The sequence below is a fragment of the Centroberyx affinis genome, unplaced genomic scaffold, assembly GCF_046629955.1.
Source record: "Centroberyx affinis isolate AG114_WGS23_722 - 3 ecotype Tasmania unplaced genomic scaffold, CSIRO-AGI_Caff_v1 ptg002439l_1, whole genome shotgun sequence".
NCBI lineage: Eukaryota > Metazoa > Chordata > Actinopteri > Beryciformes > Berycidae > Centroberyx > Centroberyx affinis.
In genome coordinates this window covers 12,501-29,674 of record NW_027280682.1, presented here as the reverse complement: position 1 = coordinate 29,674, position 17,174 = coordinate 12,501, and the positions used below count along the sequence as shown (strand labels likewise).

Genomic DNA, 17,174 nt, shown 5'->3' with positions numbered 1-17,174 from the left:
TGTAGTCGTTTCACATGAGCGACAGGAACCAGTGCAATGCTTTTCCTTCACTTTAAGCCCCGGGCCCTTCTTCAAACCCGCCCAGACGAAATCAAAAAAATCTACTGTATTCTACAGCTCATTTTCTACTCCTCCCTTCCTCTTAGTGTCATATTTACAGCGTTGGGCTGGCAAACCCCCGACTCCCCAAACCTCATGAGTCCAGACCAGGGCAGGAAGCTGACTTCTTCATCCCAAGCCTCAGCGACCAGACAAGTCGCTTTTTGACAGAAACAGCCTGGTTGGTTCAACATGATCTCACAGAAATATGTGAAATGAACACGACACAGTTACGTGTTGATGGCACATAAAGTCTTAAAATTCCCTATTTCAGCACAAAACGGTTACATGAAATGAAATAGCACGACTACAAACAAGAAGTAGTGTCACACTGAAGTAATACAGCGTATGTGTTTGCCTTCAATTCCTAGCTTTTACAAAGGACATTTCTACTGTGAGTCAAGTAAAAATTTTTTGCTAAAAGTTTTCTTATGTAACTATGACCAAAGCCTTTCCCTAAGTTATTTTACTTGCCTAAACTGCCAAACTTAGGTTTGATAGGTATTTTATTGTTTCTGTTCATCTGCCCAGGGACTACAGATGGAAATTAGCTAGCAGCTAAATCTGGTACAAAGCATCTCTCTTTGTTTGAGATGAATGTATTTTGTACATGGTCCCTGATATAAATAAACTCAATAAACTAAAACTAAACTAAACTTTAGCTGAAAATGCAGTGTCCAATTCAAAGAATCAAATTCGTGGTGGAGGAACATAATTTTCACATAATTTGTGTCCACGGCACGTAAATCTGCACTTCAGAATTCGTGCTCATTTCATGACATTTTATGAGATCATGTTGGGTTTGTTATTTGTAAAGTTGGCTGGTTGGCTGGTGTTAACTTCCCCCCCCTGGTCCCGACCCGTTCAGTCTGCAGCCAGCTGTCGTTCATCTGCGATTAGCTTCACGTCAGGCTAGCTTCGGTCAGGGCAGATACACACAGAGAGGTGCTGCTAGCAAAAGCGCTAACTTCTTAATGAAAAATGTTAGCTTCTGGAAAATTGTGCTGCAAACAAATTTGCTGCAAACAACTCAGCTAACGTTACTGCAAGCTTTTTAAGTTTACTCAAACAAATTTAGGCAGCAGGAACCTTTTAAGTAAATCCAACATGATACTGGGTGCACGTGATATTTTATAGTGTTTATTTTATACCCTGTTGGACTTACTCAGGAGGTGATGCAAACAGCTTCCACAATGTTATTTCATGTTTTGCAGAAGCTAGCATTACATTTTACAGTGTACAAACCTTCAGCTCCATGCCAGTGAAGAGACAAATGGATACAAATTCATCACTTAGAAAGATTCTGGTTAGGTTTAAAACAACATCAAGGCTTTTTTTGTCTCTCTTCGGCGTGTCAGTGAAACATGAGTAACATTTGGTGTTTTTAAGAAAGATCCATTGGTTAGAAAACCCTCTACGGGTCTGACTGCAAACAGGAAGTTTCTGATAGAAAGATTTCCCTTTGGCAAAACAGGGGTAAACTGCCACTCCAAGGCCTTCGCTTGAGAACAACTATGCTAATGGAGAGCCAGAGGTTGTACAGAGTTTGGCAAAGACTACAAACAGGACAAATATGAAATCTCAGATCTGCAGTCAAAGAGTCATTTAATTTTAGAGCTTATGTATGTTTTATCGTTTAAGGTTCTCCGCAAAATGTGTATCCTTGCAACAGAGCATTTGATAGCGTGGCGAGATAGGCCAGATTGTATGGCAGCCATGTTACTGCAAGAACCATGAAGTGTTTGATATAAAGAACTATGTACTTCATGATGAGATGACAAATATTGTCAAAGTTATCTGTATTGTACATTTGGCTGCCACTGGAAACTGCAGTAGCCAAACTGTACTCTGAGAAACTCTGAGCAGCACCACCTGCTGCAAATTTCCAATTAGTGAGTCAATCTGCGGTGGTTCTTTACTTGGAGGGTGTCATTTGGTCATTTAATATCATTCATGGGATGGGGAAACCCTGGGGAGAATCATGTCGGGTTTGCCAAACTCTTTTACAACCCATGGCTCTGCTCTACTATAATCTCTCACAAGGGGTAGAAATCTGTCTGCGACAAGAGGAGAAATTGTTGCCAAGTTTTTAAAATGGATTACACCTAACCCAGACTACTTACTCTACAGATGACATTTAGAATATCACTATTATATTACACATCAAGTAAAAAAACACCACATCAGCAGGAAAATTCTGGCCAATTCAGATGCATACAGTACAGTGCCCTTGGCTTACAAATTGTGGACTTTTAGAAGGCCTATATACGTTCTGCGTAGGTTGAGATCTCTGTGGTTTTGGCTGAACTAGTAAAATAGTTAACAGTCTGAAATGTAAACCTCTCTGACAGTCTGGTTGGGCTTAAAGAAATATATTCTAAATATATTTAAGGGTAGGCGTTTGAGCCAGGTTGGGCCAGGTTCATGTAGTTAACATAGCTGACTTTGGCCAGAAGTCATAAACAGAAATATATTCAGGATATAGTTCTTGTCTGTAAAAGACTGCATCATTAAAGGAGAGAGAGGAGATTCTCAGCCAGTTAGTGTCCAGCAGAAATCTAACCAGCGTGGAAAAAGCCGCTAGCACACATTTCCCCACTACTGCCTCAGGTTTGATAGTGTCAGCACTGGGAGCATTGGGAGCATCACAGCTCATGAAGTTGAATCTGGTTCACTTCACTGCACACTGGACAGCCTTTTGAGTTTATGGTCTAATGTTCATGCTCCTCAAAGCAAGAAGTAACTATCATGTTTACTAGCTAGCACAGCACTCGACAAGGGTTTCAAAGTAGCATGGCAATTGCTAGAAATCATGTTTGTTAGCTAGTGTCCTGAAACAGCGCATCTAGTGTTTTCAAAACCTCCAGTCATCACGAGTTGTTAAATGTCCCAACAGGGTTGCCGTAGTACAGCACGATCTACCTGAATCTGTTTATTGGTCTTCGTCTCTGTTAATAGTAATTATTTTCGTACCACCACTGCTTCCTCTGGCTCCCACGTTAAGACTGATATTAGATTGCTGAAGTATAGTGGTCAATGGTTGGTCTGGAGGCCTGCATGAAGCCTAAGAAGCAATGAATCACACATTTAATATTATAATTGTTTACTCAAGAGCAAACACTTGCCCCTGAATAAAGAAACACTATAATTTTGTGATTCAGTGCTTCCTTTGGGTTAAGACCTATATGATCTATATGCCTGAAGTTCAATTCAATTTAATAAACACAACAGCGAGGGAAGGCGGCCTCAGAAGGGGTTTGAACGCAGTACGGATGGCTTTATTTGGAATAAGGCCGACCTCAATTACTACCCAGAATGAATAGTCAACTGGGAAACCTGATTTTCTGAACTTGAAGAGAAACTGTGGATCGTCAGGTCTCTATATATGCTTTTTCAAATGTCTAGGTGATTCTGGATGCTTGGTCTGGATGCGTGTGCGCTTTCCAAGCTTTGTAATTGTACTTTTATGCTGTCTTGTTTTTGTCATTGTCTTTTAAAACCTCACTGAAGCATACAGTATTCCTAACAGCTGAACAGTTGGTATTGACTTCATGGTGTGAAATGTTAACTCAGGATAAGTATCAGGTTAGGGAATACGATTCCCCTTTTAATTAGTCCCATGATGACCAATCCATTTACAGAGTTATTAGTCAAGGGTCAGGGTTAGGGATTAGTGGTTGTTTCTTATAAAGCCCTTGAGGATTTTGATTGGTCCACAGACCAGCCAGGGGGAGGTGCTTAAGACACACGGGGGGGCGATGACAGAAGCTGCTGAGCGAACGCTTTAGCCAGTAGGAAAGAGGCTGCTCAGTGAGATAACCAATGACAGAGGCAGTGAAGAAACAAGATAGCCAATGAGGTTTCACAGAGGGCGGTACCTAAGCTCTGAAGTCTATTGCAACGTAATGACTGACACATGATGGTGGCAATCCCATTGGTGGAAAACCAAGAAACAGAATTCCACTGGTTTACAAAAAAAAACAAAAAAACCCACAAAATATTAACTTAGATTTTTATGCAATGATAATAGTTTCTCTAACAGTTTCAAACGGTACAGCGGCCATTTTGTCTTCTCAGACACAGCCTTATTAAAGGTAAAAGAACACTAAACCCTTCTTGATTCAAATTAGACCTTATATCATTACAACTATACAGCAAACTACAAACGACGGCGAGAGGGCCCGTTCAGGAGCGCACGACGTTACCGAGACATTCAGAAAGAAAAGAGTGTATGTACATTTCTATCCTCAGTGACGTTTCAAAACGCTTCGCCTCGCCGAACGCACCCTCCCGCAAAAAAGATCCTACTCAGCATTTCTACAGGCTGACAGAGCTAGTGTCAAAGGTCCGCCACAAGCAGCTCCCGAAAGAGACCTCAAACGCGAAATCGGACTCTGTCTCACACACCGACGGCGAGAGACGAGAGGCGTCTCTCACAGTACTCGACCGTCTTCCCACAACGCACACACACACACACACACACACACACCCATCCTCACACGCACACGTCGTTTTTCATTAAACAGTTGCAGTAATATATCCGGTTTCTGATTGTGTTTCAGTTTTGTCTGTTCATGCATATACATACTAATACAGACAACCGTCCGTCCGCTTGGGACAGCGGTGTCGATAAAGTTATTGTGTGTTTTTTCTCGCGTCTGTCTGCGTCGAGCCAGGCGGACGTGAGAGTAGAGCCGTTGCGGTAGGAGCGGTGTTAGCTGTTAGCTGTTAGCTGAAGACATGCCGTTCACGGTTTGCACTCCTATTGGTGGACAGGAGGACACACACGTGCACACGCTCACGTGCACACGCTCACGCTCACGTGCGGCACACCGGACAGGCGTTGAGCAGATACCAGAGGGGGTGTGTGGAGGTGTGTGAGTCTGTTTTAACCTCTAGGTGGCGCTCCTCGTTCCGTTAAAACCCAGTTTGATTTCTGTATGTTTGAACCAGGGGGGATGCATGGTGTGTGTGTGTGTGTGTGTGTGTGTGTGTGTGTGTGTGTGTTTGCGTGTGCAGAGTTTTTGGAATTAGCTATATGCGTCAGTATGTCAAACAGGCGTTTCAGAGGTCTTTTGATTGGTTGGGATGTGTAGACGAGACAAAAAAAAAAAATGATTCAGACGTTTCTTGTTTTTTTCCTTTTTCCACCATTTCTCCGTCTTCTGAGCCGCGTATCTCGCTCCAATGATTCTCTTTCTTGTCGTAGTCCTTCCATTCATCCGTCCTTCCTTCCATTTTGTTTTTAGATGCTCTAATGCCTTTAATTCCTTTTCCTTCCTTCATCTATCATTAAATCTATTGCGTGAAAGGGAGGGACGGATGGACGAGTGATTCCTCTTTTCTCCCGATCACTCCATCAATCCCTCCATCCATCTGTACATCCAACTCCTGTCCTTCCCTCTTTATCTCCAAACCCATCCGTTCATCCGTCTCCCCTCGGTTTCTTCCTCCCCCCCCTCGTTCTCCTCCTGTCCCATCCTTCCCTTCGTCCCGCCGTCCGTCTTAGAAGCCCTTGACGTGGCAGTAGGCCTCCAGCGAGGAGAACAGGATGTAGAGGAGCCACAGGCTGACGAACAGCATGGTGGTCAGGACCTTGGCAGTCCGCGGCCCGCCCAGCTCGCCGCCGATATCCGGCCGCCGTCGGTACATCAGCGTGCCGACGCAGATGAAGGCGAAGATGGTGAAGAGCGTGACGGAGAAGGCCAGCGTGCCCGGATCCACCCGGAACTCCTCTCCCCGGCTCTGGTGGTAGATGGCGGCGATGGACCACGCCACCTGTCAATCACAGGCATCGTTGTGATGAAGGTGAATGATGTCAGCGGTTATGATCGTTTACAACAGCAGCAGCAGCAGCAAGAACAACGATTGACTTTATTATGTGGCGGCAGATGGCCGTGACGGATGAAATTACAAAATAAAATTAACTTTATTGATCCCTGAGGGGGAAATGGGTCATTGCAGCATCAAAGAATAGGATATAAATAATAATAGAGTATGAATAATAATAAATACATTATAATAATTATCATAATCTGTGATACTAAGAAGAACAATATTCATAAACAAAGGTTGAGATGGACCATCCACCTAAAACTTAGTTAACTAATACTGCTATAATTTTTACTAGTACTGTTTCTGCTGCTATTACTATTACTAATACTACTAATACTGCAGTACAGCACCGCTAAAGCTACTGCAGCTATTGCTACTAGGACTACTACTACTACTACTACGACTACTACTACTACTACTACTACGACTACTACTACTACTACTACTACTACGACTACTACTACTACTACTACTACTACTACTACTACTACTACTACTACTGCTGCGACGACGACGACTACTACGACTACTACTACTACTACTACTACTACTACTGCTGCTGCTACTACTATGACTGTTACTACAACTGTTACTACTACAACTGCTAATACTGCTAATGCTACAACAATGGCTACTACTACTACTACTGCTTCTGTTACTATTAATACTACTATTAATTCGCTTTTTTTTTATTGATCCTCATATGTGTTACCACTACTTCTACCACTAGCAATCGCCAGGAACCAAGAATTTCAATCATTTAACAAATGTTTAAATGCGTTGGGACTCACCCCGATGCCCAGGAACACGTTGACAGCGTTAGAGCCCGTCACGTTACCGATGGAGGCGTCTGCATACTGGTCCTGGATAGCAGCTACCTTACTGGCAAATGTATCTAGGTGGAGGGGAGAGAGAGAGAGAGAGAGAGAGAGAGAGATCAAATTCATGCATGGTATACATTGTGATACAGTTATCGAAAGTGCCTCACAGTACTGTGAGTACACACATTTTTAACACGGCCCCAATGGGAATCAAACCCCCAACCCTGGCAGTGTTAGTGCTTGCTTGCTCTACCCACTGAGTGACACAGGGAATGGAACCCCTAACCCTGTATTTCCATTTTATGCTACTTTGTATTTATACTCTACCACATTTTAAAGGGAAATATTGTACTTTTTACTCCATTACATTTATGTCACAGCTATAGTTAGTTACTTTTCAGATCAATATTTTATATTTAAAACATTTGACATCATAAAATAACTATAAAATAGCATTGTTATAGATTAGACTACCCAAAAGTATAGCTAAATTGTTAGGATTAGCTTCATGTTGACAACTTTAAAATGCTGCTTACATGTACATGTATGTCAATAAATCAGTAGTAATATTCCTATAATTTATGAAAAATATAACTCTCTAAATGGGGACAGTTTGCATAATGAGTACGTTCACTTTGATACTCTTAAGTACATTTTGCTGCCAATACTTATGTACTTTTACTTAAGTAAGATTTTGAATGCAGGACTTTTACTTGTAATGGAGTATCTTTACATTGTTGTATTGCTACTTTTACTGAAGTAAAAGATCTCAGTACTTCTTCCACCACTGAGTATAAATAAAGTTTGATTAACTGCATGTCCTACACAAAGATTTGCATTAGGAGTTGAACCCCTGAGACCGCAGAGACAGAGAGATGGATGCTGCTGATAAGTGATGCATACTACTAATTATTAAAACAGAACACTGTGCAAATTCTGTTTTCCCACATTTAGACCGGGGAACCTTAATTTAGAAACAACAACCTTTAATCCTGTTACAGTATGTTGTCGCTGGCGGCCAGCGTCGGCCAGATCTGGGCCAAGATCAATTCCTCACATGAAGCTGAATCACAGTTTGCAGAGGCTAACAATTCTTGGCCTGACAAAAAGTCCCCGGTTCCATGTTTGCCAAACTACGGCAGCTCCAAAGGGACACTCTGACAGGAGCAGCTGAGACCCTGCCAGTCTAAACAATAGGCTCTTTGCAGAGAGCAGAAGGACGGGGCAAGCAGCCTAATTGTCAGTTGGCGCTATCTCTCTCTCTCTCTCTCTCTCTCTCTCTCTCTCTCTCTCTCTCTCTCTCTCTCTAACTTTCTATCCATCCTCTCATCTTTAGTGGTTCCTGTCCACTTCTGCCAGACAGAGAGAGAGAGAGGGGAAAAGATAGGGATAGAAAGAGAGAGAGAGAAAAAAACAAGAAAGTGAGAGAGAGATAGAGAAAGAGAGGAGGGAGGGCTTTCTTTAAGTGGCAGCCAAACTGGCATCGGAAAAGAGGATAAGGGGAGAAGAGGAAGAGGAGAGAGAGAGAGAGAGAAATCTCCCTATACACCTTACAGCTTCAAGGACATGCCTACTGGGCTTAGTGAGTGTGTGTGTGTGTGTGTGTATACGTGCCCAATTGTGGATTGCCTGACAGTTATGTGTGTGTATGTGTGTGTGTGTGTGTCCAGGTCTATTTAAAGTATGTATGCCTGTCTGCCTACATGTATGTGTGTGTATGTACAGTGTGTGTGTGTGTGTGTGTGTGTGTGTGTGTGTGCTGGTTCCTGGAGAGAGGCACTCAGTGAATGATGCCACCTGGGTCCAATCTGACGCTGAGCCTCCACCAGCTGGCAGCAAAGTGTGTGTGTGTGTGTGTGTGTGTGTGTGTGTGTGTCAGTGGCTGGCATCCAATGGTTTTTGTGTGCTTGTGTGTCTGTGTGAGTGGGTGGGCGCGTGGGTGGTTGCATGTATGTCAGTGGCGTGTGTGTGTGCGTGTGCATGCGTGTGTGTGTGTGTGTGTGTGTGTGTGTGTGTGTGTGTGTGTGTGTGTGTGAACGATGGGTTACATTCAGCAGCTCATTCTGTGAAATGTGCTTCCCTGGAGAGTTTTCTGTCTTTGCCCTTTTCCTCTGCCTCTCTGTCAATCAACCAGTCTCTCTCTCTCTCTCTCTCTCTCTCTCTCTCTCTCTCTCTCTGTCTCTCTCTGTCTCTTTCTCTCTCTCTCTCTCTCTCCCCCCCATCTGTCTATCCATCCTTCTACTGAAACGTGACTACAAGAAGTGTTACTGTATCCTTATCATGGCACTATATATTATCTGTACCTGCTCAACACACTCTCTCTCTCTCTCTTTAATCTCTCTCTCTCTCTTTCCCTCTCCCCTCTCTCTTCATCCTCTCTCTCTTTCTCTTTTAACTCTCCTTTCTTTTAAAGTGTAGTACAGTAGTTGTGTGGCTTTTTAACATCTTGTATCTTTTTATCATCTAGTGTTATCCTGATTGACTAATGTTTTCTTTTGATGCAATCAGGATTTGAGTGTCTCTGTTTTTAGCTGGACTTTGCACCAGGGTGTCTGCAAATTTAAGCAAGTTCAGTTTAAAGTTTTCTTTAGATATTAGTGCCACTGGAAATAAAGTTCATTTTTACCACAACAGATAGAGAAGGTCATCCATGCCTCCATCTAATCTCATTTAGATTGCTGCAACTCACTCTATTCCTGCTAAAAGTCTCTCTCATGTGTTCAGCTGGTTCAGAGTGAAGCCAAACAAAGCCTCAATTTTAGCAGCTCTACACTGATTACCAGTTAATTAAAGTTAATTAAACTAACCCGTTAATTTTAATATTTCACTGATCACACACTTGACGACCAGCTGGATTTGGGGAACACACACGCATGAGAACGAGGTTTAGACAGCATCACACACTGTCAGTTAGATGGCATTTCTGAATGTATGTGACCATGTTATAACCATGTTATATTTTCTTTTATATTCTGAATAAAATGGAAATATATTATATTATTAATACTTCATATTACCCAGCACCTGCCCCACTCTTCCCCCACATCCCTCCTATATCTTGTTAATGAACTAGCTGTTTCATATTGCCGAAGCAATACCTGGAGTATTTCAGCTGTACACTTAAAAATATTATGTTATATATAAATTAATAAGGTAAACCATTGAATATGGTTGAAATAGGTTTCAAACAATTTCCATGAAACAGATTAAAAAAAAATTGTACAAATACATAGATATTGGTAGTTACTGCACTTTGCCTTTGCATAATCCATACAGTTGCATCAGGTGGTACAAAGGCAAAGTGCAGTAACTGCATTCTAGGGGTCATAGATCACATTTATGGTCAGTTTTTATATATAGGCTACAAAAAATTACTTTATAATAATACAATACTTGAGCACTATATCACTTGTCTATATATAACCTATTTTCCTAGACTTTGGATAAACTTTAAAGTAATTTTTCTCAGTTTCACTGTTTGCGTAGTTACTGCACTTTGGCTCTGGGTTAGATCACACACTGTCAGTTCTGCCTTGCAGCTCCAGCTGGATGAACACAGGAGATCGACTTCGACTTCGACCTGCAATAAAACCAAACATGGAGGCCGACCGCTTTTCTCTCTACACTTCCTGCAGTTTCTCTCCTCCTCTCGTGTGCAACTGTCATTAATTTGCCCTCATTTGACTTGTAAAAATCAAAACATGTTTACGAATAATTGTGAAGCGCCCGACTGAAACAGGAGGCAGGAGATTAAAGTCTTTAAGCCTCAAACACTGCAGGCAGGACAATCTGCTGACTGTCCACAGACCAGCAGGGTCTGGGTCTGATGCTGAAAATCAACCCTGATGGCCAAGTCATGGCTATATTCAGCCTAAACGTTGTGTAGCTGTGTAGTTGTGTAGTGCAATGGTTCTCAACGTGGGGTCCGGGGACCACCAGGGGTCCTTCAGGGCGCTCCAGGAGGACCGCAGCAAATTGATGAATTGTTAAACTTCACCATTATTTAATTTACAATAAGTTAACACAGTTAGAGAATGTAGAATAATGACTGTTTTGATTAGTTTCTCTGTTATCTCTCTACCTACAATACAGATAGTCATGAGATTCTGGACAAAATCATATCTAACAATAAAATATTCTCAGATTTCAGTCTGAGAGACAAAATCTCATCAAATATGCGTCCGTGGCCCTGATGTGGACTAAATTAAGGTCCTTGATATGAAAAAGTTTGAGAATCTCTGGTCTAGTGTAACTAAATTCTAACTGGAGGCTTTACATTTGTTTAACACAAACACATTTATTGCACAGTACAACACTTTTACTGTCATTATCCAACCTTTGTTTATCCAGTTGGGTCCCGCAGTCCTTTTTTCCAGATAAAATGTATCTAATAACTTTCAGAGGCCGATATATAAAATGATTATGTTGCTTTAAATACACTGAGGCTCAGAGCCCCGAGCAACCAGCAAACTTTAGTTGGTCAAGTTTCTCTCTCTCTCTCTTCTCTCTCTTTTTACAGCTCTGTCTCTCTCCCTAACTCTCTTCTGTGTGTGTGTGTGTGTGTGTGTGTGTGTGTGTGTGTGTTAGCCTGGCTAACTGTGACAAACGAGGTTAATCGGACACGGTACCACAGCACAGGATGGGTTTTATTAACTGTAATAGCCATGGAGCTGGAAGTGTTTTTCTTTGTGTGTGTGTGTGTGTGTGTGTGTGTGTGTGTGTGTGTGTGTGCGTGTGTGTGTGTGTGTGTGTGTGGGCCACGGGAGGCTCTGGTAATAATGCTGAGAGCCTCAGAAGGCTGAACCACTTTGTTTCCATTTAGCGGCTCTACGCAGTGTGTGTGTGTGTGTGTGTGTGTGTGTGTGTGTGTGTACATGCATGTGTTTGTGTGTTTGCATGCATTCAGGCATATGTGCAGATGAAGAGGTGTGTGCTTCTGTGTGTATGTGTATGTGAGTATGGTATACGTATGTGTTTCTGTGTGTGTGTGTGTGTGTGTAAATGTGACTGTGTGTGTGTGTGTGTGTGTGTGTGTGTAATACATCACTCTTGTCCCTGAGCTCCCTAAATGGGTGGACAGAGACCACCTGAGCCTGACATGACAAATAGCTCTATGCTAATAACAGGTGTGTGTGTGTGTGTGTGTGTGTGTGTGCTTGTGTGAGCATGTGAATCCAATTTCAGTTTTTTTCATGTACTACATATGTGTGTGTGTATGGATCTGCATGTAAATGTGATTGCGTACAAATACATATGTTTGTGTGCATACATGTCTGAGTGTGTGTGTGTTGTGTGTGTGTGTGTGTGTGTGTGTGTAAGTGTGGAGGTGGCAGACAGGAGCCAAGGTTAAAACATATTTAGCAGGCAGTTGTCGTCTGCTGTTCTTCAGGATGATACATGCTGCTGTCTGCCGGACAATAGTCTGGTTTCACTGCAGGCTCCCACACATAGAACTACATCAGATAGACAGGTACTGACAGAAAGGAATAACACACACTCCACTGCGCTCATTTTTTATTTTTTTCACCTTTTTTTCCTCTTCTCTTCTCTCATCTTTTATGGATGTTTTATCGCCGTGCAAACAAACAAATCGAAAGCAAAGCTGAACTAAATTGCCCTAAACTGAACGACTCAGAGCTAAATTTCTCCTCTGTGGTTCCAGGAATCGATCCTCAGATTTTAAACACACAGGATCATCTTCTTCTTTCAGCTTTTCAATTTCCGGCAGACTCTACACCTTTTTAGTACATTATACTGTCACTTCAGTTCTTTACATTTGCTGCAATTTGTGCTGTGGAATTTCTGCTTAAGTGTGTGGGGAGTGATTTCCTTTTATAAACTTATTTTTACAGCATTCAGTATGCCTTTTATAGCTGCCATTGACTGTTTTGTTTGAACGTTGTTTCATATAGCACTAATACATGAGGTGTGGGCTTTACTGTGATTATGGGTGATGCGGCTAGTTATGAGGCACAGATGAGACAAGTAGTGTGTATACATGAAATAAAAAAACATGAGTCTTCGATCAATCAATCTGTTTGTGTGAATCAAACTACTGTAACGACTAATTATAACCTCTATAATGAAAATTTTCCAAATTAAACAGCCACTTGAACCAAAATGTATTATTTTAGGTATATCACCATCTGAACTCACTTTAGAAATAGACAGATACAGATAACAGACAGGATACTCAGAATTGCAGCTATGAAGCAGATAAGGAGGAACTGGTTAAAACCTACTCCACCTTCATTTAACAACTGGAAGTCAAATGCAAACAGCATTTTAGAAATGGAAAGAATAACTTATAGAATCAGAAATAAAGAACTGGAAAATTTGAAACGGTGGAATAAATGGATTAAATATGTGGATCACAATTAAACAATATTGAAGGATTCAGCCTTGAAGAGTTTGAAGAGTTAACTTTTTTTTTATGTGTCTAGGTATGTACAGATGTGCATGTATATATGTGTATGTATGCATGTATATGTATGCTGTGTATATATGTGTGTATATGTATGTGCACCATCATACTAGCCTACTTATCTTTTCTCATTCTTTTCCTTCTTTTTATTTTACTTTATGATTATAATTATTATAATTCTTTTTTTGTATTATTATTATTTTTTCACTATAAAATATATAAATATTGTACGAATGCTATAAGTACGGACGATATCATATGTAAGCAAATGTAACTTTATGTAAACTCTTGCACTCTTGCAATAAAGTATATAAAAAAATAATAATAAACTATTGTAAATGTGCCAATACAGGCAGCTTTACCTCACACTGTGACAAGTCCCGAGTGATGAAGAAGAGCAAAAAGAGCAGGGAATCCAAAATGTCAAGGAATCTTGCTCGGGGGTTTCACTGATTAACACAAATCTATTTTTCTATCTCTTCAATCCGCTCGGGTATTTTACGCTCATAAAGGCCTTATGAAGCTAAATGTCAAACCAGAGGAGAGAAAGGTCTTTGAGGGAAAATCAAATGGCAGAAAATTAAGATAATTAAGACAGAGGCGCTGAGGGATCCATATTAGAGTATGTACAAAGGTATACATACACACACGCGCAGACACACACACACACACACACACACACACACACACACACACGCACACACACACACACACACTCACCTGGTACGGAGGTTCCCAGTGCGACAAACACCACTGCAGTGACGGAGTCTTTCAGGCCCACTGTGCAGCCAAAATGGGAGGCCAGGTCCCCTGTGATAACATGTAAGGATAACTCATCATCATCATCATCACCATCACTCAACTGCATACTACCATCCAATAAAGCATAAATGCAAAAAAACTGTACTGTAACTGTAATGTGGCAAATATTCTTTCTACATAGATGTTGACAAATGGCAAATTGCATGCGATGACAATAAAAAAAGAAACATATTTGTCCTTTTTTAACACAAAAACACCTTTTGCTCACTAGCTAACGTGAGATACATCTTTCCCCTCACTCCAAAACTATAAATGATCTATTTTAATAAAGGAGAAACATCGTATAAATAATCTTGAGGTCATGTGTTTGAAGAGTTAATTTCCAAAACTCTAAAAAAAAAATGTGTTCCTCACTCGATATCCTTAAATTTAATTCTCTACTATCTTTTAAAAAAGTCATTTGGTTAAATACTATGTATATAATTTCTCTTTCATTTTATGTAGGTGTCACTTTTTTATATGGATGTGAAGTGAATGAAGTGTCATTTTCCTAACAGCAGTGCAGTGATCTGCCTTATTCTGTCTGGTTTCAACAGACTGACACTCACTGACACTAGAAAGTTCCTTAAAGAAGTGAAGCTGCATTGGAAACAAGTGGAGTTATCTCTCCTCATGTTTCTCTTAAGAAAAATAAGATTTGAAGGCTGAATATGAGACTAAATGACTTGGAAGATTGAGGTTTTGTTTTTACAGTGTACATGGGTACCTACAGTGGAAAGAGGCCATCGCAGACTGTTACCTTATTTAATATGTAAAGGAGAAACATCGTATAAATAATCTTGAGGTCATGTGTTTGAAGAGTTAATTTCCAAAACTCTAAAAAAAAAATTTGTTCCTCACTCGATATCCTTAAATTTAATTCTCTGCTATCTTTTAAAAAAGTCATTTGGTTAAATACTATGTATATAATTTCTCTTTCATTTTATGTAGGTGTCACTTTTTTATATGGATGTCCAAATTGTTTGTCACTTAATATCTAAAATGTACAGGATCCATTTAAAGGTGTTATCCCTTTGTCAGCTAACAACTTTAAATACCTTCTATCCTTTGAAATCCTACCATACTTTCTTTCCATTTTGTTAAATACCACATCATTTGTCTTTAATCTTTAAAGAGGGTGTCACTTGTGTCATATAGAGACTGTACTGTCGTATGGTCTGTTGCCCTCGTACCGATGAAGGCGGTGAGCAGCCCGATCATGCAGATGGAGACGACGAAGCAGGCCCAGCCGTTCCAGTACTCTGTGGGCGGGACGAAGGCGAACAGAACCTTCCAGAACACGGTGAGGAAGTGCATGACATAGTCGAAACACGACGGCAGCTTCTCCTCCCCGCACTCCTCGTCATCGTCGTCCTCGCCTGCGGGAGGGAAGAGGGAAGAGGGAAGAGGGAAGAGGGAAGAGGGAAGAGAGGTTAAAGGTGAGGGCAGCAGGGTGTGGCCTGATGGGAGAAGACAGTTTGACCCCCCCCCCCCCCCCTCAAGTTAACACCTGCAAAAAACCAGAGGTGCTTAAGTAAGATTTTCAAGTATCTGTACTTTACTCAAGTTTTTCTTTCACTGAAGACTTTTTACTTTTACTCACTACATTTCAAAAGAAAAATCTGTACTTTCTACTCACTACATTTTCAAAACAGACTCGTTACTCTCAGGAAATCATCAACTGATTTTATAAAAAAAAATATATTTTCAGCATCAGACGGCTTCCATCCCGGAAGCAGCTGATCAAGAGCCAGATTGATTGATGATCGATTGGCTGCTTGTTCAGCAAAGTGACACCAAAAATTAGGGAAAGGGACAGAGAGAGAGAAGCAACACGAAGAAGAGAGAAGCAACAAGAGAGAGAGAATTAACGTTAGTGAATCCAGCTGCTAGGGTTCGGGTTTGTGATCTGAGCTGCAGACTCTTTCTCATCTGGGATTCAGAGGAACGCTCAACAGAAAACCAGTTTAGAACATTAGAAATTACTTTTTTAGAGAACGACATTTACTTTTATACTGTAAGTAAATTTAAGACCATGTACTTTTATACTTTGACTTGAGTAAAGGATTTGAAACGGTACTTCAACTTCTACCAGAATATATTTTTAAATGAGAGTATTTGCACTTTTACTTGAGTAGGGAATTTGTGTACTTCTACCACCTCTGCAAAAAACCCCACAGAACTTTATTTTAAATTCTAGTGAAGATCCCGAGGTTTCCAAAGATACCAGATATGTCAGGCTGGATTACAGGGAAATGTGTAGAAAATGAAGCACAAACATCTAGAATTTTTCACTCAGTATAAGCAGCTGTAGCTTCAATGAAGCGCTGAAACGAGCAGATGCAGAATATAAAAAGTAACGTGTGGAATTTTTTTTTTTTTCTAACTTTGAAGCCACTTAAGAGGAAATTTAAGGGGAAACTCAGGGTGTAAGGAGTTAAGGTCTTATTCAGGTTAAACTTTTATTCAAAGTTATATGAGAATTAAAAAACAACAGGAGAAAACAGAAAGATCACGAACTGGCTTCCCACAACAGTTGCTGCTTTACAGACAAGAACGACAAGGCCCTATTTCATGTGCAGAAGTTAAAAAGCCTTCGTTGCCATGGAAACTCTACAGCGTGCTTTGGAAAAGCTGATGTTGGACACATTTGGATTTCACCCTGGACCTGATGAACTCCAGCCTGCAGGGAATAAGGGCTAATATTATCTGTCCAGGACTGACCCCAGACACCATAAGTGCAAAGGATTAAAAGTCTCTCTCTCTCTCTCTCTCTCTCTCTCTCTCTCTCTCTCTCTCTCTCTCTCTCTCTCTCTCTCTCTCTCTCTCTCTCTCTCTCTCTCTCTCTCTCTCTCTCTCTCTCTCACCCCAGCAGAGAGAGAGATTAAAAGTTTAAGTCCAGCTGACAGGTATTTAGTGAGTGTAATCCTTCATCATTATAGAGACAGACAGAGTTTGACAGACATAATTTCTGACACACTGACTGGCAGGTGTGTGTGTGTGTGTGTGTGTGTGTGTGTGTGGTGTATGAAGTCAGTATCAAAGTTAAAGTCTAATCATCACCTAAGGGCATGAACAGCAGCCAAACACAAACCGCTACGCTCTGCGGTGCATGTGCATGTGTGTGTGTGTGTGTGTGTGTGTGTATGTGTGTGTGTGTGTGTGTGTGTGTGTGTGTGTGTGTGTGTTTATGT

At 41.1% G+C, this 17,174-nt stretch overlaps 1 protein-coding gene across 1 annotated transcript in view; it reads right to left on the bottom strand.

Annotated features, from left to right (window-relative positions):
- Nucleotides 1-609: 609 nt before the first annotated feature.
- LOC139656303 (sodium/calcium exchanger 1-like) overlaps nt 610-17,174 on the bottom strand; it is a 17,877-nt gene continuing 1,312 nt past the window's right edge. The window contains exons 2-5 of the mRNA XM_071533838.1: nt 15,174-15,359; nt 13,900-13,989; nt 6,726-6,829; nt 610-5,877 (exon numbers count right to left, since the gene is read on the bottom strand). Of these exons, the coding sequence (XP_071389939.1) occupies nt 5,605-5,877; nt 6,726-6,829; nt 13,900-13,989; nt 15,174-15,359 (653 nt within the window). The 3' untranslated portion in view covers nt 610-5,604. The remainder of the gene's footprint in view (nt 5,878-6,725; nt 6,830-13,899; nt 13,990-15,173; nt 15,360-17,174) is intronic.